We start from the raw sequence: 25,481 nt of genomic DNA on the forward strand, positions 1-25,481 counted from the left end.
TCCATATTCTAATAATTCCTATGACTAATACTGATAAACTAATACTTCAAATTATCTGGTCTAAAATGTTCTAGCAGAGCCACTTGATGCATTCTATAACCTTCTAAACAGAGATTCCAAGAGAAAATTAAGCCTTAATGCCCTAAGGCAACCATTGTATATAATTAACTTCTCTCCTCTGCATCTAGAATGGTATTACCAACTTTAGGAGAAATGAGAAAATAGTCACTCATTTTTTTAAAGGGTATAATTCTCTCTCTGATCCCTGGTTGAAAAGGCTGGCATCCATTAGATAACAGGAGGAGAAATCAGAGAGCAATTTAATTCCAACCAAAGCTTAAAGGCAAAAACTAAAACTAATGAGATACTGGTACACTCAAGAACAACACATTTTAGGAAACTCACATTATCGAGAGATTATTACTATGTATTAGGCACTGGGCTAGGAAATTTCTCATATATTATCTCAATTTAATTCTAACAACTCACTGAAATCCACTTGAATTAGGGGGGTGATTTATCTGGATAAGATCAGGAATAAATTAAGGGCAGTGGAACACCTTTATGTGGGAAGCAGTAGTTCAGAGCCCAAATCTGCAATAAAATGAGCTAGCCTCAAATCCTAGGTTGGTCAATTTCTAGCCATATGTAATCTGGTTAGGTTACCTAACCTTTTCTAAGTCTTTTCTAAGTCAGCTTCTTTATCTGTAAATCATTAAACTTCACACAGTTATTGTGCTTACCTGCTCAAAAGCAAGCACTAAATAAGTGGAAGCTATTATTATTGGTATTTCCCTGATTTGAAGGGACAGGACTAACTTACACTATATAGGCCTTTTCATTAGTTGGCAACTTCCACCATCCCCCCAACTGCTCTTCTCCAAAACAAAATATTTTAGACATGGGGAATATTTCTACCTAACAGTACCCACATGTGAAAATCACTGCTCTTGGTGCTAATTATGTTTCATGAGGTAAGGTCTGCCTTGTGCATGATATGCACTCAAATAATTTATTGAATTACCTAACAAATAAAAGACCTGCAATACTACATCTAGCCCTCCTGGAGAGCTATCATAGGGTTCAGTTTGGCTGTAATCTATAAAGTGAATGATGACAGTCTGGTAAAATTAAGCATCTAATACTTTAGTTTATTAAATCATTATTACAGAGAAAAGCAAAAGGAAGAGAGATAAAAGTGAGGAACAACATGAGGTGTTGATAAAACAATCATCTTCCTGTTACTAAAAAATATTGTAAGAAAACATATCCAAAGGGCTATAAAAATAAGTAGGTATTATTTCCTAAGTTAAAAGCAGAAATTATCTAGTCCATCTCTTTAATTTTCTAGTTCAAGATAATGAAGTCCAAAGAATTCAAGTAACTTGAGATTTCAATGCTAGATAACCAATGAAAACTACTCAAGGAATTCTGAGTCAAAGGGGTGTTTCTCAAATGTGGTGCAATTAGAATCAGCTTAAAAACAAACAACTTAATACACCACCAACAAAACCAGGAGAGGCCTAGGCCTTACTCCACGACAAAGGTATCATAAATTCTAGATGGAAGGTAGGGTCTGGTACCTGGTGTTTGGGTAAGTGGGGACGGGGTGGAGGATGGGGAGCTTCCCAGATGATTCTAAAGGGCGGCCAGGCTTTAGAAGCACAGCGATTCTCCACTAGGGCAATACTGTTCCCCAGCGGACATTCTGAAGACAATTTTGGTTTTCACCACTAGGGAAGGGTGCTATTTGGCATCTAGTTGGTAAAAGCCAGGGATGCTGCTAAATGTACTATGATGCACAGGACAGCCCCAGTCAACAAAGAAGTGTCTGGTCCAAAATGTCAACAGCGCTGATGTCTAGAAACTCTCCTCTAAAGTCATACTGTTATCTGTATATAAGAGATAACTGAATGATCTGTTTTTTTGTTTTACTTGCTCCACGGTATGGATGCAAACACCAGAAATCAGTCATTTTAAAGTCCTGCATACTTAACTATTAAAAGCTTCTCAAAGTCCAGCATTTTCAACTCACAGCAGTTTAGACTAAGGTTTATAGGATTAACAACGTTATAGTGAAAAGCCTGTTTATCAAGTTAAGCACCCAGCAGTGGCTGGCAGACAGAACCAAGAAGTCAGTTTGGAGCAAACATCCAGACTTCCTCTAAGGATAATAAAGTATTCCTTTTCCGACCACACTAGAGTTCTCAAGTAGTCCTAAAACACTGAGAGGGAGAGAATTAAATAAGTCACAAGGAATAAAAAGGAATTCTGGGCTGTGGGCCTCTGGGAGAAATAATGTAGGGTTTTATGGTGCCCAGTTGACTGCTGCTTGGGGTAGAGACTGCTAGGCAACCTGCCTTGGTTCAGGCATCTAGAGGGGTAATCTTGCCAATGCATGCACCTAAAATCAGGCCAGAGAAGTGATTTTTACTTTATTACTTCTTTGGAGAGCATCTGTTTTCTTCCTTTCTTCTTTTCCCTAGAATTGAACTCTGAAAAACTGAACTAAGCCATGTCTTCCTGCCCCTTCTCCTCCTCTGAACAGTACATATAAAAAGTTTATCTTACTTGGATGAACAAGTAACATCCCGCCACCGCCCTGCCCACACCCCCATCGCCCCCAACCCCCACCACAATCAAGTTGCTTCATCAGCAGATCAGTTTGCAGGTAAACTAAATGATGTTTCTAAGCGCTACTACAGATAACATCCTCTTCCTTTCTAAATCTGCTCCTTTGGCCTCTTGTTCTCTAGACCAGTTGCTAGTTCCAACCCTAGAATTCTGGGACTCCTCCTTCTTTCTTCATCCCCTCCTTTCTATCCCTAATTTTGCTGTTCCAGCACTTGACTCCTGGACTATTGCAACAGCTTCCTAATTGGTGTCCCTGGTTCTGGTTTTGCCCCACTTGGTACAATAACCAATCTCAAATCCAATGATCACTCTAAAATGCATATCTAACCAGGAAGATCCACTGCTTGGCAACTGCCCGTCACTTAAATGATATCAAATTCCCAGGTTCTTGACATGGCAAACAAAGTCTATGTCTAACTCTCCATACTAAATTCCTACCACACCTGCCTTACATTTTGAACCACTATCAGAGAACTGAGTGGTGTTTCCCTGCTCAACACTCACTTATCTATCTTTATTGTCTTTATTTATTGTCCTTTTGCCTATAATCCACCCACCCACACAAAAACTCAACACATTCTTTAATATTTAGCTCCAGGGTTACTTCTTCCAGGAAGCCTCAGACTCTTCCACGAGTGTCTCTTCAGGTTGATCACTAGGTGCTTCCGGAACGCCCTGTGAATATCACAATCACGGTGCAAACAAAATCAAAGTGGGCCCGGGGATCAGCAGCATCAGCCTCACCTGGGAGCCTGTCACAGCTGCAGCATCTCAGACCCCACCCAGACCTACACAACAAGAACCTGCATTTTAACAAGATCCCCAGGTGATTCATATGCACATTAGAGCTGGGAAGCACTGTTGTATTAAATAATCTGTTTGTACTTTTGTTTCTCCTATTAGGCAAACTGTCTCAAACTTTAGTGTGCATCAGAACTACCTGGGATGCTTATTATGAAGCTAGACTCCCAGGCCCATACAGAAAGTCCAATGCAGTAGATCTGGGGAGGGGCTCAGGTATGCGTATTTTTATAAGTACTCTGTTATCACTGATTAAAAGCCTCCCTCACCAACACACTTTGAGAGACACACTGCCAGACTGTGATATACTTCAGATAAGGGAGGGAACAAAAGGACAGAGAAGTTGCTGGCTGGTAGGCAGCTAAGTGGTTACGACACAGGATACAGAGGGGATATGGAGGAAACCAGAATAGAAAGATTGTGAATGTCTTGGGGGGGGGGGGGAAATCATCGAAACCCTTCCTCTAGAAGAGTTGGGTCTGTAAAAATAACATAAAAGAAAATGGTCAATATTTTGCTCCTCAATTTAAAAAGGCCTACTCTAATGCCTACTGCCCAAACACAAATGACAACAATATCACATAACCAAAAAGCTCTCTAAACCACTCATGAAAAGAAACCTGTTAACTGACAAAGCTCACAATCCAAGGTCTATATTCACTTGAGTTAACTAGTAACCATCACTTTTCCTAAGTTAATATAAGAGAAAAACCTCGAGTGAATCAACAAACAGTATACCTTTTAATTTTCATAAAGCCACTGCTATTAGGAAAATTAAAATTATTCTATTGATCTGGCTAAAAGAAACAGGGAAATAGAATAATTTTTTCAAAATGGTGGGTCAGAAAATAAGGGTCTAAATGTCTAGTTCAATATTAGCCTTCCTAGGAGTCAGCTGTTTCACATCTATCAGTAAAAAGAAATGAACATGGGAAAACCTGAATCATTGTTTTATACCTATCCCCATACCCAGATACATGTTAGTCCCTCAATAAATGCTTGCGGAATTGAACTATAATACTAGCTAAGAATTATGACTTAGTTAATACATTGTTTTATCTTAAAACTCTGCTATTAGTAAAAATTTCGTGACCAGTCACCTTTGCTTAAAAAGTTGGAGCTTCTTCACAAGCATCTTAAAGTCAATTATGAATCACATACACCACAAAAGGACTTAATGCTGAACTAAGGAAAGTAAAGAATGTGAATCAGGAAAGAGAAAAATTGAAAAACTTTTTAAAAAATCACCACAAAAACCAGTATGTGCATATTATCTTAAATGTGGTTATGAATTGAGCCATTAAAAAAAAAACAAAATGATAAAACATACTTAAGTGACAAACATGAGGCATAAAAAGGACATAATTAATATCTCTTAACTAGTGCACTGTGATATTACATATCTATTACCTAATATACAATGCCTGGTGTAAATCCTAAAATCATACTAAGTTATTAAATCTATTGTTAAGTTAGTTGTTTAATCAGACAATTTTTGCTGTTTTACTTATGCTGTGAGCAGGATTACAGTTTACTGCCAACATGCGTTAGTCTGTATGATTCTGTCCTTGCTGAATTTTATATAGACCAAACACACTAGCATTTTGAAAATGCAACCACAGACCTGTGACAGCTACAAGCAAAGTTCAACTGTTTAACAGTCAAAATAGGATGGATTTTTTTTTATCCAAATGCTTTAAATTCACATAAAATTAATCCTCATAAAATATAAATGTGATTTATCAATATATTTCTAAACATCCCACATCATTACAATCAATGACTGAGTCTTGGAAATGTTAATTTAGATCGAGGTATGGGCTCTGCTAGTCAATCAATATACATGGATGGAGAAAGGAATATAAATGATGCTTCACTCTTTCTTTAGCAAAAATCTGTTCATCTTTCAGGGCTCAGCTCGGAATAGTTATTCAACAAATATGTACTTATTGCCTTCTCTTATGCCAGATATCAGTCAAGGTTCTAGTGCAATGTTGTCCAGTAGGACTTGTTGAGATGACGTAAATGTTGAGATAGAAACAAAAGCCACAGGCCAATGTGGTGACCGAGCACTTGAAAAGTGGTATCTACTGAAATCAGAGGAAGTGAATTTTTAATCTGATTTAATTTTAATTAATTCAAATTTAAATATCCAAATGTGGCTACCAAATTGGACAGGGCAGCCCTGGTATTACGGAGGTAAACAAGAAAGACAAAAATCCTGCCTTCATGAAGTCTACAATCCTGTGTGAAAGAAGGGTATCATCAATATATAATTTCAGGTGGTGACTGGAAGTAGTCTCCTTTGGAAAGGGTGATTAGGGAAGGTCTCTCTAAGGAAATCCGGGTTAGGAACCTGCCCTACTGAAACTGCCTGTACGTCTTGTTTAGCTGTCCTCCAGCACCTACCATAATAAATATTTCTTGACCATGTATGCGAAAGTAATCTATAAAACTTCCAAAACTGAAGTGTTCAAAATACACCACAGACTCAGTTACGAAAATACGGAAAAGATCTGAGCAAAACCAATTGGCTCTCTCTTCCAAGCCAGTCCCGTGAAGCTTTGGAGTCTCACTTCTAAACACAGCAGTGCAAAGTAAAGATCGCCGCCTCCTTTCGTTATTCTCATCCCCAGACGTTTACTCTGAATGACTAATTCACAGTTTCTTAGCCTCTGCCAGACCACAGTCCTCAGACCACCCCAACTCACAATGCTATTGCAAATAAACTTTAACAGGCTGCTTCCAGCAACACTGTACCTCTTCCGCCAATCCTATCATTAGATTTACGATTCCTGGAAAGTTCTTATCTACGCAAACCGTAGAGGCTCCCTACCGCTCCTATACACTGAACACCGTACAGGCATTCAATTAAGAATTAATGACTTTATGGACGAAAAGGGAAGCACTGGAGAGGCCATTTAGGTAAAATACGATGCCAAACCCTTTGTCTTTTTCTATTTATACTCGGAAGCGAGGCCAAGGGACTCACAGGTTCGGAGCAGGGGTAAAAAGGAAGCTCAGAGTTGAGACGAAAAAATGGTTGAGAAGTGAAAAGGGCGGAACCTGTAGATTCCAAAAGCCCTCGACTTACAGCTCGCCCCAGCCCTCTCGCCGTAGCTCGCGGGAGCGAGGGTGACTGCAGCCCGGCCCGGGAGGGGAAGCAGTGCCGGGTGGGCGGTGGCGCAGCCCTCAGCGGGCGCCCACTTAGCCATCAGGCTCCGCAGCGCCTTTCCGGGGGGCCGGGCCCTGTGTCGGCCTCGCTGACTGTGGCCACCAGTTACCTGCTTGTCTCGAGCGAAGAGTAGCGCTCCGGCAAGACCTGGAGGCAACGCTGGAAGAACCGCACGTGCCGGTCCCGTAGGAAATCCAGCCGCTCTCCCTCTCCACTCCCCGCCGGCCGCTCATCCTCCGTGGCCGCCATGCTGCTACGGAAACGACGTCCGCCGCGACCCGGAAGCAGTTGGCTCGCGGCGCGAAGAAAACCCAAGGGGCGACACCTGGGGGTCGGGTGGGGAGGGGGCGTGCGCTCTCCGCTTCCCACTTCGGTGATTGAAGCTACACGCTGTCAACGGAAGGCCTTACGCGGCGCTTTCTCCCTCCTATTTTTCCGTAGGTAGCGCACGACCCCGCCTTTTCTACTCTAAGCTCCAAAGGTTTGGAAACACCTCGCAAGCCTTGTAAAAATCAGCCCACAAATCCACAAATCCTTCCAGAACTTTTACCTTCGATATTTGGGAGGAAGTGCAAGGTCAGTAGCTTCAAGTTCGCTTTGAGAAAAGTAATGCCCTAAAGAACATGAAGATGGTACATATGAAAACAGAGATGGGCCAGTATAAATTTGCCAACAGACTCATTTTTGGAAGGCCACAGTTTTAAGCTGAATGGATGGAGAAACTCAATCTACAAATCAAATTATTTGGTTATGGGGATAACCAAATGCTTATTAAATAATTATCGATGTTACAAAAGTTCAGAGACGTTCCTAGTCCTATAGAATACCAGGAATTGCGCGCGCGTGCGCACACACACACACACACACACACACCCTGTTCACTCGCGTGCGAGGGTTTGTATCATTTGCTTTCACGGGACAAAGATTTTACTCCTTGAGTCAATGTGTCATCCAGCATCAATGTTGGATCAATTTGCAACGGAAAATAAGCGCAACGTGTTCTCTACGCATATGCTAAAAAATGAAATAACATAGGCTTCTAGCTTTTTTTTTCTTCTTCAAAAAGAGGTATTTAAGTTGCTTCAACCATATATTCTTCCCTTTAAAAGTTTACGATTCAGTCTTGGGGGAAAAAATTCCACGCAAGGATCAGGCCTGAACTTGGTTCTTACAATCAACTAATAGAAGTTTGGGCATAATTTCAATTGTTAGCTTTCTTAGAAAATGTATTTCTTAAAAAACATACCATGTGGGCTGGAGTTATCCTAATTCACCAATCCAAAGCACCTTGCATAATGTTAGGTACTAGTAACTAATTATTCACAGGTACTTCTGCATGTCTTTAACAAATATTGCATTAACAACTGCCAGGTAGGGGCAGAGGGCTGTCCTTGGTGCTTCCCTACAAACACAGAGGCCAACAGTCCTTGCCCTTTAGGTGTGCCCAGTTCAGAGAAGTTTTCACTCCATTATTACAATGAAGATCTTTCTCTCTCACTTACACATATACACCACAAAATGTCTGAAGATGTTCAAAGTGAAATTACATCACACACATATAACTTAACTAGAATCAATTATGCACATTCTATATAAGCTCAGAAAGACAATCCTATTCAACCTGGCCCTTAAAGGGAAGCCAATATTTCATCTGATTCTCAGCCCAAGAACCACTAATCTGATCCAAATCTGGAGGAAATACTTCTATGGTGGACTCATTGAGAGATAATATACCTCCTAGGTAAGTAATCACCCACCTTTTCATGGGTGATTCTGACCATACAAGATTTTTGACATACATGTGACAGAATCTAACCCCCTACATAAAATGTCACTCTACATTATTAGTTAAGAAGTGTAAATAGCACGTCTTCAAAGTATTGGAATGATAGAGTATCTATAAAATTGAATACTATTTATCCATTAAATGATAATGTTTGAACTATACAGAAACATAGAAAAATATGTGATGTAATGTTAAGCGATTACAGTGTAATATCTAAAATGTATTCTAAGACTACCTATTTAAAATATGTAGGTGTATTTTTGGAAGAAATTACCTTAGGGTAGTGGAATTATGGGTGCTTTATAACATTTTTCCTTTAGTGTTTTTTTCTAAATTTCTTATTAATATATTTTTTAATCTGGCATAAGAAATGTTTATTTGACATATCTTCTGTGAGCCTGTAACTGAAGACATTATTAATTATGTTTATTCTACGTCCTTTATACAAAGGATCCATATGATAAATTCCTCATTTATCAACAGATTCAGTTGGAAGGACTAGTTTCTTCAAAATACTTCCATACTTACTTTTATTTAAAAAACAAAAAATAAAACAAAAAGCTATAAGAACCATATCACCCAGTAAGCTTACCTTAGATGCAGGAAACTAAAAGCTGTATTTGTGTACAACAAAAAGGAACACGTTAGAAAGTAATATATAAGAAACCTTTACTTTTCTGTATCTTGTCACTGTTCAATTCTGTTTTTAAATTCCCTTGTCCTGTTCTTTTATTTCTAAACTGCCTCAAATCATTTTTAAAAGTTAAGGAGAACAAGTACAATAAATAAAATGGGCATTCCTGATTAAGGATGTTTTATATTCTCTCACTTTGCACCAATAATTGTATAATCAGAATTCAGTTTCCAAAATTTGGAGGCCATCTACTTTGAATATTAACTTTGAAATAAGAAAAGGCTTTGACTACTACTCATAGTAAATTTCTGAGTCATTTGACCTAAATGTATCAAATTACAATTAAAGATACTCTAATATAAAAGTTATAAGAAATGAGTTTCTATATTTATTATGTATATGATGCCTTTCCTATAAGATGGGAACTAATTAAAGTTAGGAACTAAGATTTTTTTAATATGAAAAGTTGAGTCAAATTAAGTTAAATTGTGTTTTCATTTACAAAAGTTTGGAAATTTTAAAATTAACTCTTTTGACCAAATATATTAGTCTAGCAATTTTAAAACATTTTAAATACCACTAAGAGAAATCATAGTATTCTAAAGCCAGCTTATTTCAGATGATGTTTCAAAACAGAAGATTTTCATATTTTGAGGCAAACAAAGCAGAAAAGAAAACTGCATCAGCCAAGAAGATGTGAAAGACACAAGATTTTATAAATGTGTGGAGTCCAGAAAGGCTGAAAGGAGATTTGGAATAGCTAAAAGAAACCAAAAAGATTAAATATCAATAATACAAATAATAGGGTATATATGAGATGAGAGGCATATTTTTAAAATAAATATTCTCTATATAAAACAAAGCATGCTTCAAACAAATACAAAATATTTGGTACACAAAAATGTAGTAACTGACAAATTACCAATTTGTTAAACTTAGAAAAAGTAGCAACTTATTTCATAACTCAAAAAAAAAAAAAAACTTTACATTTTTGTTACTCAAGCTAATTTAGCTCCAAGTTATAAATCTTACAATTTTGGTTTAAAAATGTTACTCTATGATTGCCTCTATTTTGCTATGCCATGACAAAAACAAAGTATCTTTCAAATGTTCTAAGTATTTAAATGAAATACTGTTTCTAACATAGACTTATTCAAGGAACTTTTACATCAATAATAGGCCAACTTACACATTAATTACCCTCTTAGTATAAACAGGAAATACTAATGACAATGCCTCATGGAACTTACTACCTGCCAATTCACATGCAACACAATAATCAATCTGACTAGGCTAGTGATATTTCAAGAACACAGTCACTCTCTCCTGTAACGGAATATGCTAACGTTCTCATCAACTGAATGCCAATTTCATAATCCCATATTCTTCTCTAAACTCCTTGTCTCCAGGTTGGAATAGCCCTAAGGAGAAGAAGAAAAGAGCAATTACAAATATATAGGATATTTTTTTAAAGTCCTGATTAAATGTTAACTTTAAAAAAGTATATAGATTTGTTTTATCAACTTTTTATTATAAAATACAATATACATACATAAACTGCATAAAATATATACAATTTATATGCAGTTTATTAAATTATTATAGAGTGAACACCCATTCTAACTCCTTTTTACCTATGTGGGATATGTAGAAGTGGCCCAGAGCCTGTTGGTCCTATCTTTTTGGTCCGTTCTTCCCAACCTTTAGTAGGTTTGTAAAGTCTAGAGGGATCTCTACTAATGTTGTTTTCAACCTGTAATCAGAAGTAAAATGAGTGCCAGTTAATTTATATGAACTATTAAGTTTGTACTTGTAAGATACTTAGTTTTAAGGAAAGAAAGCAGTTTTAAGGAAAATACTTGATATTCGCTAGACAGAAATAAAACCGTTTCAGTAAACTTATAATTGTGCTCATATAGCTAAAATAAAATTTGGATTATATCAATCTATTAATAAAGTGTTAATTTAGGTTTTTTTCTAGTTCAATTATTTTATTCTACTTCCACTGTTATTGTATTTTTTTCTATTTCTATCATGAGGGAAATGTAATGCAGCAAAGTATGATAGTGATATAGCCAGACAATAAATTTAAGATAAATAAACACCAGTAAGTCCTTTGTTTTATCCATGAGAGTCACCAGTATCTTTATCACCAATGAAATTAAACAATGCTCATAGCTGCTATAGGTCTAAAATATAGGCTCACATAGGAAGAATGAAGAAAAGAATGAAGAGTAGGAAGAGAGAAGGAATTTAGGGTAAAAGAAAATGAGGTGCTTATAATGTGAAATGGTAGAATTCAAACAACAGCTGCTTAAGTTGTACCAAGTTATTTTTTGTAATATGTAAATAAATAAGTATGAAATAAAGGAGATGGATAAAAAGAAAATGGATTTTATGTTTGTATCCTTACAAATCAATGAATTAGGATAATAACAATGAAAATAAATTAACCTCAGTACTGAGTACCTTTTCTTTTAATTTTGCCAGTTTTCTTTGTTTTTCTGCCTTTTCATCTTCCTTTGATTGTCTATCTAGAATTTTCAATTCAAGTTTATGTAAATCCTAAAAGACATATACCAACAAAAAAGATAACATTAAGAAATTAAAATTAGTTAGAATTTGTTTCAAAGTTTATTAAAGTAAACTTTAATAAAGTTTAAATTAAAATTAAATTACCTTAAGTAGCAATACTCCTTTAATATCAACTTTATCCAAAAAAAGCTAAGAGCTTTATTTTCTGAATATAAATATAATACATTCACATCCTTTCTGAATCACCTTCTTTTAGGTGTTTCTTGTTTTATTTTATGGCTCAGTCTAAAACTTCCTTTCTTTTAATGGGTGAGTTAGCCTATTTTCACTTATCAATACAGATATGTCTGGTTTTAGACCTCTCATATATTTTCTGTATAACAGGTTTTCTTTTTTTTCTAAGCCTTTAATTATGTGACCTGCTTGCCTTTTTGGGGAGTGGATCTTTTGTTATTTAGGGAGATTTTTATATATGAACCAAAAGAAATCCCACTAGTAATGTGTTTTTTTCTATTATTTTTCTTTGTATTTCCCTTATTTTTTGCTTTGTGAGGGTTGTTCCTATGTATTCTGATGCATATAACAATTCATAACACTTACCTCTCATTTGTACTCTTTTTCATTTTAAAGTACCCTTCCTTGTCTTTTTTAATACATTTGGACTGAATTCCACCCTGTCTGATAATAAGATTGCAACTTCTTTCTTTGATTAGGATTTTTCTTATATACATTTGTTTAAAATCACCTATAATCCTCCCTCTCAGCCATAACCTTGATTCCTTTAAGTATATGTTGAGTATCTATAATGTGCTAGACCCTAGGGTAAAGGATGAACAAAAAGGGCAAAACCTCTGCCTTCATGGAGCTTACATTATGGTAGGGAGATGGACAGTGAACTAGTAAGCAAATCACCTATGGGGAAAAGCCAGCCAGTTTGGCAGAGAAAACAAGACATTCATGGCCTGGCCTGTGGCTACCTTTCCAGACTTGTCTCCTGCTGGTTCCCATCTCCCAGATGATGCCCTAAAAATACTGAAGTGTTTACAGTTTCCCCCACAAACTACTCTGTTACACTCCTCCAAGCTGCCCATTCATGTTCACTCTACTAAGAAAGATCTCCCCTTTCCTTCCCCTTTCTTCTCTTCCAAGACTCAACTCAAGTATCACCTTCTGTCTCACACTCACAGTTATGGTAAGCTTTCCTCCTTGCACATTCACCTCCGAAAGTTCTCTGTCCACACCTCAGTCACCACACTGTTTACCATATTATACTGAAGTCCTCTATTTGCACACCAGTCTTTCCCAGTAGACTATAATCTACTAGAAAGCAGGGAGCGTGGCCCACTCATTTTGGTGTACTAATGCTAGGTCCAGGCCAGATATATAAGAAGGACTCAATTAATTTTTGCTGAACTGAACCTGGAAGTAATACCTCCATGTGTATCACTGAAAAATTATTTAGGAAATGTATTTACTCACTCTTTCTTGAAACCTGGAAATTTCATCAGCAGCGGTTTTTCTTTTTTCTACCTTTTCTGTCTTTTCCCTAATCTCCTTTTCAAGTCTCAAAAATTCTTCCTGTTCTTTCTTCTGCTGGGTATAAGTTTCTAGCAGCAATTTTAGTTTACATTGGCGTTGACGTTCTTTCTGCTGCTTTTTCTCCTTCTCTTCCTCTTCTTTTAACTGGGAAGCATATTTCATTGACATTTCTACACTTTTCTGTTTTTTCCAAGCTTCAACTGCCAATTTCTGCTTCTTTCTTTGTTCTTCTTTTTGCTTTTGATTATCTTCCTGTTTATTATGAAAAAGCATTGGTATGTTCTCTGCTTTTTCCTTTAACTTGAAAATTTCCTCCTTTTTTTGCTGCTTTTTGGTTTTCCAATTCTGAATAGACTAAATGGTTAAAACATAGTAAGAAAAAATATTTTTAATAGCCAAAAGCATTTTATTTTTTATTTTATTTTTTTATTTGGCCACACTGCGCAGCATACGGTATCTTAGTTCCCCAACCAGTGATCGAACCTGGGCCCCGGCAGTGAAAGAGCTGAGTCCTAACCACTGGACTGCCAGAAAATTCCCGCCAAAAATATTTTAAAATACAACCTCAAATCCATCTTTCTTTCTACAATAGTGATGCAGGATGCTAGTTGCTTAGGTTTTAAAAGTGTTTTTTTAAACCAACGCAGGTTTTTTCTACTTCTGTTTGTAAAAAATTTAATGTATCTTTTAAAACACTGAATAATGGCTATTCCATCGGCCTTTCTCTTCCTCTTTTAATCCCCAGGTGCACAAGGACAACACCTCATGAAGTATCCTCCTCCCCTTTACCTCCTTCATTTGTGTTCAGGGGAAACATCCCTTGCCTCTGATCATTTCACTTCTGCTTCCAAATCCTCTTTCTAGGATTAGAATCCTTTCTGAGTGACCTATCTCTGGTCAAATATCAGAAGAGGAATTAAAAGTGGGGTAGTTGAGAGTTATGTGCTCTGAAGCCAGGTATCTGGGACCAAATCCTGGTTGTGCCATTTACTAGGTGTAACCTTGGACGAGTCACTAAATGTCTCTGTCCTCATTTTGTTCATCTGTAAGTGGTAGGCAGCACTTCTCAAATAGGGTTGTTGTGAAGTTTAAATGAGTAAATGCCTGGCACATAGTGCTTCATAAGTGTAAAAAAAAAAAAAAAGTAAAAGGTAAAATAGCTTCAGATCTTTATATATGGTATGTAAAGATTATTTAAAATTCTAGCAGCCTTCTCTATGCCATAAAGGAAACATCCACTGAATTACTTTCCCCTCAAGTTGGGAAATCATTTCCTCATCTTTCCTTATGGTATATCATTCATTTTCATTAAATAAATCCTTATGCTATGTGTACTATATGCAAGACAATGTGACGGGAACCATAGATGATTAAAACAATACCAAATGCCATCTAGTATAGTGCTACTCAAAGTACTGGTCCACAACAATATCAGGAATTCATGCCAGAATGTAAATCAGTGTACTGCTTCCTCAATGAGAAAGTTTTCTATGAAAAAGCAGTCACCTGAACTAAATAGTGTGCTTACTGGGTAGCTGATTCTCATGCAATCATGATAACTCATTGAAGACCAGAATAGTTTGCAAACTAACATCCAGTCCATGCACCACGTTTGAGCAGCATTGCTCGAGGTGAGATATGTACATAAATACTAGAATACAGAATGTGCCATCGCACATCACACAAGACGTATAAACAAGTACTAGTGAAATTCTGAGTGGACTATTTATGTTTGAGTGGGCAGAAAGGAAGCAGCATCTGATCTGGGCAGATTTGGGTAGGTTGATAGTGGAAGGGGGAAGAAAGAAGGAAGTTCCAAAAAGTGAGAACAAGATAAGCAAGGGTAGTTGGGCCAGAAAGTTCATGGAATGTCTGAAAATAAGTGTGTTCATTTAGGCAAAACACAGGATATATTAAAGGAAGTGGGAGATAAAAATGGTAAATTTCCTACTCAACATTTTAAACTCAACAGATTTGAAACTGCATTCCTGATGCTGTACCCCCAAACTTCCCTCTTCTCTTCCACCATGTCCTACTTCAGTAAATGACACCTCCACCTTCACACCCCCCCTTACCTCACCCCTACATCCAATCAATCATCAGATATCAGGAAACAGAGTGGCTGGGAATAAGAAGAGAAAGCTGGAATCCAGGTGGTTTACCTTCATTACAAGAAGCAGTGTGTCTGTTCCTTTTCCCTAGAGAGGTGGTTCTCAAACTTTAGCTTGTTAACAGAATAACCTAGAGTACTTGTTTAAACACAGATTTTGGGGCCCTGCCCCCAGAGCTGAGATTAGGTCTGGGGTTGGGGCCTGCTAAATTCTAACAAGTTCCCAGGTGATGCTGACTTCGCTGGTCCACAGACCACTCTGCTGGCCTGTGGACCTCAAGTTTTCAGTATCCTGGAGAAAAAAAAATCCCAAATAATTCTTAATTGCTTGTTATTTTGAGTTTTTAAAAATGACTTATGTTTCAAAGTTTTTCTTAAAGTTTCAAGTCTCAACCTTACGAACATTCAACTTATTTTGGACAGAAACAACTGCAACAACAAATGCCAGCTACTTCTTCTAAAACTTTAGACTACACGTGGAATCAAATATTTCTTTAACGCTCCTTAGGTATGTTGTTTGTTGAATTGTCATACCTTTCTTGTTAAACCAATCGAGTTAAAGTTTATCTAGCTGAAGTCTACAAAAAAGTGACTCAGACTTAGACTATCTAAACCCATGGTTCTTGACCAGGGGCAATTTTTACCCTCCAGGGGACATCTGGTAATGTCTGGAAATACTTTTGATAATCACAATTCAGGGGGTGCTACCAGCATCTAATGGGTGGAGGTCAAGGATGCTGCTAGCCATCCTACAATGCACAGGACAGCCTCCAGAGCAAAGAATTATCCAGCCCAAATGGTCAACAATGCCAATGTTGAGAAATCCTGATCTAAACCAGAGCCAGAATAATATTTTTGTGAAAATGGAACTTTTTAGGTATTTGCTGCAATTAAGAGTTACCCCTTTACTCTGGAGTTGCCAAAATTTTGAGTCTTTTAAAATAAACAATGAGGCTGAAGTGCCAAAACTAAAAGAAACTTTTGAGTCAAAGAGTTTTCTTTCTACTGCCTCTTTATTTTCTGTTGAAAATAATGTGGCCTTTGCTGGTAAGATGACTTTTATCAAAAGCCCGGGTAAATCTGCATTTCCCACACTTCTAGTGGACACAGAGGGTGTTGCCCACTGTCAGACGTTTTCTGACCCACTGTATTATTTACTGGAGTAGATATGCTGGATGTTGAGGATGTCCAACTATAGTTCCACTAAAATGACTTCACTTCTCAATGCCTCAGTTTCACCCTCTATAAGATGGCGGGAAAAACTGTAACATACCTCATGGGGTTGTTGTAAAGTTAATAATACATGTTAAAGAGTTTAGCACAGTCCTAGAACACAAAAATATACAACAAATAATAGCTATTATAATTGTTATTACCTCTTTTTTCCTTTCTTCTAGGGCCAGAAATTTTTGATACCATTTCTCATGCTGTCGAACTTCATCCTGTGTTCTTCCAGGAAGGTGTTCAAGAACTTCTCCCATAAATGCTAGCTTCCCTTTATGCTTGTTTCTCACCTTTACAAAGTTCTGGTGATCATAATCATCCCAGCCCCCTCGTCGCCCTCCTGCTTGCTGAAGGAATTTTTCAAACTCTACCACTTCTTCTGGAAGAGTACTTGGTGTTACTTTGTCCACAGGAACTTTGCTCGACATTGCTCTGAAAGTTTTCTCTGTTTCTGAATTATCCAAAGCCCATGTGTCAATTTTTCTTGATATGGCACACAACTCATTATTAGTTGTTTTCTCTTCTTTAATAAGCTCTTCATAGCTAAAATTTTAAAAATAAAGTTTGAAAAATAAGATACAAACCAATCCATATTAACCCTTCATTTTTCTTCAAATTTTATTATGCCCAACTCTTTTGATGTCATCTTCTCCACCTTACATTATTAACGTTTATAAATCTAAGCCTTAAAAGAGTTTCCTCAGAGAAAAAACAATCTTTCAAATTCTTATTTGAGATTTTATAGTGTCCAAATATAAATGAAAATTCACTTCAAACATGAAAAGCAGTCTAAAACCTAAAGCAAAAGAAGTTTTATATTGCCTTTGTGTAAGACTAGTATTAAATACATAACAATAAAATAGTTTACATACAACAACCTAGTAAAGAGTTATTGAAAAAAAGGTAAATAATTGTATATTAAAATGTATTTAAAACATACATCAACCTCCGCTCTTCCTTAAAAGTGTTAATTGCATTTTCAATTTCTTCCATCATTTCTCTGAGCTTTTCAACAACTGTAAAAAAAAAAAGGAAAAATTATGTTATGTCATATTTTATTATGACTAAGAATTAAAAATTAGTTAGAAAATTAGAATGTTCCCTTAATTTAAAAACATTTCTTAGCCTAAAGGATAAGAAAAAAATGTGCTTTTAATGTGTACAGTAATCAAGGCAATATGGTACTGGCACAAAAACAGAAACATAGATCAATGGAACAAGATAGAAAGCCCAGAGATAAACCCACATACCTATGGTCAACTAATCTATGACAAAGGAGGCAAAGATATACAATGGAGAAAAGACAGTCTCTTCAATAAGTGGTGCTGGGAAAACTGGACAGCTACATGTAAAAGAATGAAATTAGAATATTCCCTAACACCATACACAAAAATAAACTCAAAATGGATTCGAGACCTAAATGTAAGACCGGACACTATAAAACTCTTAGAGGAAAACATAGGAAGAACACTCTCTGATGTAAATCACAGCAAAATCTTTTTTGATCCCCCTCCTAGAGTAATGGAAATAAAAACAAAAATAAACAAATGGGACCTAATGAAACTTAAAAGCTTTTGCACAGCAAAGGAAACCATAAACAAGACGAAAAGACAACCCTCAGAATGGGAGAGAATATTTGCAAACGAATCAACGGACAAAGGATTAATCTCCAAAATATATAAACAGCTCATGCAGCTCAATATTAAAGAAACAAACAACCCAATCCAAAAATGGGCAGAAGACCTAAATAGACATTTCTCCAAAGAAGACATACAGATGGCCAAGAAGCACATGAAAAGATGCTCAACATCACTAATTATTAGAGAAATGCAAATCAAAACTACAATGAGGTATCACCTCACACCAGTTAGAACGGGCATCATCAGAAAATCTACAAACAACAAATGCTGGAGAGGGTGTGGAGAAAAGGGAACCCTCTTGCACTGTTGGTGGGAATGTAAATTGATACAACCACTATGGAGAACAATATGGAGGTTCCTTAAAAAACTAAAAATAGAATTACCATATGATCCAGCAATCCCACTACTCGGCACATACCCAGAGAAAACCGTAATTCAAAACGACACATGCACCCCAATGTTCATTGCAGCACTATTTACAATAGCCAGGTCATGGAAGCAACCTAAATGCCCATCGACAGACGAATGGATAAAGAAGATGTGGTACATATATACAATGGAATATTACTCAGCCATAAAAAGGAATGAAATTGGGTCATTTGTTGAGACGTGGATGGATCTAGAGACTGTCATACAGAGTGAGGTAAGTCAGAAAGAGAAAAACAAATATCGTATATTAACGCATGTATGTGGAACCTAGAAAAATGGTACAGATGAACCGGTTTGCAGGGCAGAAGTTGAGACACAGATGTAGAGAACAAACGTATGGACACCAAGGGGGGAAAACCGCGGTGGGGTGGGGATGGTGGTGTGCTGAATTGGGAGATTGGGATTGACATGTATACAATGATGTGTATAAAATTGATGACTGATTAAAAAAAAATTTTTTTTTAAATTTAAAAAAAAGAATTTTTATGATTGCAGTTTTTTGATTACAGATTTTTTCCTATGCACATATCTTAAATATTATGTTTTCCAAAAAAATGTTTTATACCACATATATTTTTTTGTGACATGCACTTTTTCTTTAACAAAATGTTGTAGTTAATTTTCCATATCAATATACATATGGCTACTTCATTCTTTTTATGGCTACATGGTATTTCATTGTCTAATGCTACCCTAATTCATTTAATTAATTCTCCAACTGATGAACCTTTAAATAGATGCAATGCTGTAGTAACTATCTTTGCATACATATTTTTGCATGCTCAAATAAATATTTTTATTTTATTTTTAATTTTTATTTTATATCAGAGTATAGTTGATTAACAATGTTGTGCTAGTTTCAGGTATACAGCAAGGTGATTCAGTTATACATATACATGTATCTATTCTTTCTCAAATTCTTTTCCCATTTAGGTTATTATAGAATATCGAGCAGAGTTCCCTGTGCTATACAGTAGGTCCTTGTTGGCTATCTATTTTAAACATAGCAGTGTGTACATGTCAATCCCAAACTCTCAGTCTATCCCTGCCCCCTCAAATAAATACTTTTAGGGGATAATTGATAACCTTAAATGCTAAATCAAAAAGGTATGCCCACTTTACAGTATGCTAAATACTGTCACACTGTCCTTCAAAGAGGCTCTATCTCTTTACAGTTCTTGGGAGTGCTCCTTCCCACGTAATTCTAGCCAGTTCAAAAATAAACAAAACTTTATTGTCATTGATTTAATTGATATTTTTATAATAATTAATAAGCCTGAGCACTTTTTCACATGTGTTTTATGTTTCTTTTGCTATAATATGCAACTTACAATCTTTGCCCATTTTTCTGTTGCTCTAATTTGTAGGCACTCTTTACACATTATGGATATTAGCTTTTTAAGTTACATATATACTGCTAATATTTTCCTAATTTGTATTTCAACTTTGCTTATGGGTTTGAGGTATTTTTTAATTTATTTATTTATTTTATTTTTGGCTGTGTTGGGTCTTCGTTTCTGTGCGAGGGCTTTCTCTAGTTGTGGCAAGCGGGGGCCACTCTTCATCGCAGTGCGCGGGCCTCTCACTATTGCAGCCTCTCTTGTTGCGGAGCACAGGCTCCAGTCGTGCAGGCTCAGTAGTTGTGGCTCACGGGCCCAGCTGCTCCGCGGCATGTGGGATCCTCCCAGACCAGGGCTCGAACCCGTGTCCCCTGCATTGGCAGGCAGATTCTCAACCACTGCGCCACCAGGGAAGCCCCCAAGGTATTTTTTAATAGTCAATTATGTCCACTTTTTTCTTTATGGTTTCTGATCTTTGTCATTCTTATAAATTATAATACAATTACAAAAATATTAACCCATGTTCCTTTCTAATATTTTAATGGTTTCATGTATTAATTTAATAAATAATAATTATATTTACTATTTTTTATTGCTTACTATGTTATAAGCAGTGCATAAATGCTTTATGTGCATTGTCTCACTTCATTCCTGCAACAACTCTATGAGTTAGGTTGTATGATTATCTCCATTTTAGAGCTAAGTAAATGAAAGCTCAGAGATCAGGTAACTTGCCTAAAATCACTTAACTGATAGTTCAAGGATTTGACCCAACATGTGTCTGATTCTTAAGTCCATACAACTTGAGCACTTTACTGTATTGCTTTGATCTCTCAGGAATGAATGTTGGCTTAAGCAAGGAGATAAGGATACAATTTTGTTTTTCACAAATGACTAGAATTTGCCCCAATACTACTTAGCCATTCCCTTAGGTATCTGAAATGCCTCTGCAAGGCAATAATTTCAAAAAGCAAATGATGGGAAAACACTAGGCTAAGAATCAAGAAATCAGTCTTTTTTTCCTCTTCATCAGCTGACTCTGAATCTTTGCATACCACAGATTCTTCATCCTGTATGTGACACTATTATCTGTTCTGTCTACTTCATAATTTGTAAGGGTTTGATAGCATCTTAAAGATAAAAAAAATACATAAACACCAGATATTACAGTTTTCTGATGTATCCTTATTAATCCCTAACCAAAAAGTAGGGCTTAGCTCCTCCATTAATGCCAAATAGAAAAACTCGTACTAGAAAAGTATAAACTTTTCTAATGAACAAAAGAAAAAACTAATACATAAGAAAAAATATAAAATCTAAATTTACTTACAGTCAGGTGTAGGCTTCACATCTTTTAACTGATGCTGAAGTTTCTTTACATTGTTGTGAATTTTGGCCAATTGTTGCTGGATTTTTACTCCTGTAAGGCAGAAGTATGTACTTTAAAATAACTCTATGACAAATGTGGTTCAGGATTCTTCACACAAGACTGATCACCACCATTTAGTAAATGATAGTGAAGAGCAATTAAATAATGAACAAAAGATGGTTATTTATAAGTGTCAAAACAGCCTGAACAAACTCTTGCTCTAACTAAAGCATCTCTCAATTTCCTCTAATGTTTTAAAGCACAATAGGCTAAATCTTACTATAACCTGTGCCAAGGAAATGTCCTTGGAAATATTTTTTTGAACTCTAGAGACTGAGTTATTGGACACTCAAATACACGGATCAGTAGCATAGGTTTAGTCATGTTTTGTTCTTTAACAGTTTTTCTCTTTCTCTTTTAATTTGTTATAATTTATGGACATAGATTTTGACCTCAACTATTGTTGGAATATTAAAACTGTCTAACCAATATTAATTCTATGAATACTGACAAACTTCCTAGTGAGAATTAACTTCATCTAACCACATCCTCTAAGATGGGGCTGGTGATACCCACTGGTGTCACAGTCATGGCCTTGAGGAGATGTCTCAGGTGCCATTTACTGGTATGTATGCTACATGTTGCCAAGCTCAGCCAAAGGACCAGTCTGAAGTAAAGTGTTAGGCCCACAATAAGAGCCTGAAGAACAGAAGAGGGTCTCAAAGCCATTTTCAGATGTTCCATATCAGCAGCAGGAAGACTGGATTCTTCTTTCGTATTTTCTTTCTGAAGTTGTAATCTTACTTTAATATTTACTTAAATTATTAGGCTAAAGTCAAATATTCACATTCATATACATATTCATATAATAATAATATTTTATCATCTTTGGGTATTTTACTTATGCACCCCCCTTATTTTTTTGCAACTTTTCCACAAATGAACATGAAGCACCAAAAGGCTCTGTTCAAAAGTCCTTAAAAGCAATTATTTTTTAAAAAGTTTACCTTTAGGCCTGAAGCCAGTGCTAATATTCAAAACAAACCTCAAATATGTGTATGTGACTTTGGCTTGTTCTATTTTTTATTAAAATTCAAGCGTTCCATAAAAGTAGAAACTTTATCCAACGTATTTTATAGTCTTACTGTTGAAACTTTAGGTCAAGAAACTTCCCTAGTAAAGTAATCAGGAAAGTGTTTTTTGTTGTTTTATTTTTGCCATAGTTTGATCAGCTATAGTGATACTGCTACAGGGCAAATGATCTTTTTATTTTTTTAATTAATTAATTAATTTATTATTTTTTTTGGCTGTGTTGGGTCTTCTTTTCTGTGCGCGGGCTTCGGTAGTTGTGGCTTGCAGGCTCTAGAGCACAGGCTCAGTAGTTGCAGCACACGGGCTCAGTTGCTCTGTGGCATGCGGGATCTTCCCGGACCAGGGCTCAAACCCGTGTGTGTCCCCTGCATTGGCAGGTGGATTCTTTTTTTTTTTTTTTTTAATTTTTATTTTATTTATTTATTTATTTATTTATTTATTTATTTATTTATTTATTTATATGGCTGTGCCGGGTCTTCGTTTCTGTGCAAGGGCTTTCTCTAGTTGTGGCAAGCAGGGGCCACTCTTCATCGCGGTGCGCGGGACTCTCACTATCGCGGCCTCTCTTGTTGTGGAGCACAGGCTCCAGACGCGCAGGCTCAGTAGTTGTGGCTCACGGGCCCAGATGCTCCGCGGCATGTGGGATCTTCCCAGACCAGGGCTCGAACCCGTGTCCCCTGCATTGGCAGGCAGATTCTCAACCACTGTGCTACCAGGGAAGCCCAGCAGGTGGATTCTTAACCACCGCGCCACCAGGGAAGTCCGGGCAAATGATCTTTTATTAATTCATTTGGAACTGACATTCTGCACTGTAGGCAAACCATTCAAGTACAATATTACACAAATTCAGGCTAAAATTGTGGCATGATATTTGATGTAAGGAATATGTATTTAGTACTCCTGAGCTGTAATATGTGAAGGGGAAATTTCTATATCCTTATACTAACACAGTGCATTCATTTTTCTCCTAGATAAGATAAACACAAAGTGTGAATAAAGAAGAGGCAAAATTGTAGAAGGGAAATAAAATGATAAAAATAAAGTTGCCTTAAAAGGGGGAAAATCAAATAACTTAAAATGCACAGAATGGAGACACTCTATTTAATGGCATGACTGAGAGACAGAAAGATCAGCCTTGCTGTTGTCTGCAAAAGAACTGAGGGACATTAAGAAATATTAAACAAGGGATATTTAGATTCCTTTATGAATCAAAGAGGAGAAATGGAAATTTGGCATCTATGTTAGGTCTTATCATTCCAACACAAGAGGGAGAATGATTCTTGCCACTATCTCACAAAAGATGACTTTTTAAAATAGCACAATCTTACATTCTGAAAAGAAAAACTTATTAAAATATTCTTTTAATTGACTATAAGGGAGTCCCATGAGCAGTATAATCTCTATATAATAAGTCTTAATATTTTATAAAGCTTAGTGGGTTGATAACCATTATTTTTCCTTTAATCAAAGCTAAGATGTTTTTATTATAACATAAGGACTTTGCAGCATATAAAATCTACTCTACAAGGAAACAAAGTATTCTTGTAGAATTCTTTTTTAAGGCCAACATTTAGTACACTGTTAACAATGTTAATATTCATAACAAACAACAGAACATATTCACTGTACAACCTCTAAGGCACTTTCTTATATATTATTTCATCAGATGCACAGACAGCTCTACTACGGTAGAAATGGTAGGTTTTATATCACAGACAAGTAAACTCCAGTTTAAGCAATTATGTGACTTGACCACTTCATACCACTAAGTACAGGTTCTGAATCTGTTGATGCTTACTTAGTCCAGGGCTCAGTCAGTAAGATCATGGTGATGAGCTAAGTAAGATCAGATAGCCCAGGAATCAATTTCCCTTTACTTTAAAAAAATTTAATAGCATTAATTGATTTGACAACCAGAAAACAAAACCCTCTTTTTCCTATTAAAATTAAAGAAATATACACAGAAAACAATCCAGTCAGAATAACTAAATAGTGACCCGAAAAAATAAATACATATCCTTAAAAGACAAACTCATTACCAGCTAGAAAGTATCTTTAAAGAGAAAATAACACAGTCAATGAACAAAGACAAAGCACAGGGCAAAACTATAACTTTATATCTCAGGTTTTGTTCATCAAGAACTCAACTTACTGTCTGTTTTCCGGCTGTTAATCAATTTATTTTCCAATTCTTCCAGCATACTATGTTCAATTCTGAAGTCACTTTTTTGGTTGTAGAAATGATTGTGTTTATCTTTTTCTATGTTAATAACTCTTTAGGGAAAGAAACAAATAGTGTAAATATGATTTAAGTATATTTTTAATTGTTTAAAATATGAAGATACAATCTGTACTTTATATTTGGATTAACTCATCTAAGGATTCAAAATATAATTACTTGGATCAATAAGGCTAAGGAGTCAAAATAGTAGTTAGAAACCTGTTAAGTTCAACTAAAATCAAGAGTAACTTGAGTTGTTACTTAAGTTACAAAATGTTAATTTAAGAAAATTTAATCCTAGACTTGCTTTGAAAATACATAAACTTTTGGCTATTGATTCCAACTCAGTCTCACCGTGGGCTGAAAACTGTCACCACTGCGGATGGCTGCTTTCAATAGGAGATACTGTTAACTTTGCAGCCAAGACATCTAACCTCTCCAGGCATGAACATCCTCACCACTAAAAAGTGAGTAATAACAACTCACGACTAGCCAACAGGGCTGTGATTAATACTGTATGAGATGACATATGTGAGGGATCTTTATATAGTAAAATGCACTATGGAAATGCAAGTCATTAATATTAGTAAAACTAAAACTTCAAAAGGCAAACAATCTAGGAATTTTCGTATATTTAAGGGATACTGTCTACATTTACTTCAAAGCTTCCTTCGTCTCATCCTTGCTCCTTGGCTTTAGTCCATCCACCTATTGGTAGGTAGGACTTTTAATGTGAGCTTGAACCCTGGGGTAAAACAAAACAATTACCATCAAGAAACTTTTTTTAGTTGGACAAAGAAATTTACTTCCTCAACACCTGTTTTCTTTCTCCCACAAGGTGGAAATTAATATGACTACTTCTCCACTAATCCTGAATTTAATGAGTGGTGGAGTATCTCTGGCCACTGACTTAATTTCATATAACCCCAGGGGCAACTATCTAAGGTAGAGT

General features: G+C 36.3%; 2 protein-coding genes across 3 annotated transcripts in view; both read right to left on the reverse strand.

Annotated features, from left to right (window-relative positions):
- PGGT1B (protein geranylgeranyltransferase type I subunit beta) overlaps positions 1-6,860 on the reverse strand; it is a 60,223-nt gene extending 53,363 nt beyond the window's left edge. The window contains exon 1 of the mRNA XM_059916904.1: positions 6,720-6,860. Within this exon, the coding sequence (XP_059772887.1) occupies positions 6,720-6,859 (140 nt within the window). The 5' untranslated portion in view covers position 6,860. The remainder of the gene's footprint in view (positions 1-6,719) is intronic.
- A 3,189-nt stretch (positions 6,861-10,049) lies between these two features.
- The window catches only part of CCDC112 (coiled-coil domain containing 112), a 31,445-nt gene continuing 16,013 nt past the window's right edge, over positions 10,050-25,481 (reverse strand). The window contains exons 3-10 of one of the 2 annotated variants that reach the window (XM_059919416.1): positions 24,461-24,582; positions 21,178-21,267; positions 17,379-17,454; positions 16,591-16,981; positions 13,045-13,458; positions 11,500-11,595; positions 10,665-10,783; positions 10,050-10,451 (exon numbers count right to left, since the gene is read on the reverse strand). In XM_059919416.1, coding sequence (XP_059775399.1) covers positions 10,421-10,451; positions 10,665-10,783; positions 11,500-11,595; positions 13,045-13,458; positions 16,591-16,981; positions 17,379-17,454; positions 21,178-21,267; positions 24,461-24,582 — 1,339 coding nt within the window. In that variant the 3' untranslated portion in view covers positions 10,050-10,420. The remainder of the gene's footprint in view (positions 10,452-10,664; positions 10,784-11,499; positions 11,596-13,044; positions 13,459-16,590; positions 16,982-17,378; positions 17,455-21,177; positions 21,268-24,460; positions 24,583-25,481) is intronic. The other variant, XM_059919417.1, reaches the window with a different exon arrangement.

The sequence above is a fragment of the Balaenoptera ricei genome, chromosome 3 (genome assembly GCF_028023285.1).
Source record: "Balaenoptera ricei isolate mBalRic1 chromosome 3, mBalRic1.hap2, whole genome shotgun sequence".
Classification (NCBI taxonomy): domain Eukaryota; kingdom Metazoa; phylum Chordata; class Mammalia; order Artiodactyla; family Balaenopteridae; genus Balaenoptera; species Balaenoptera ricei.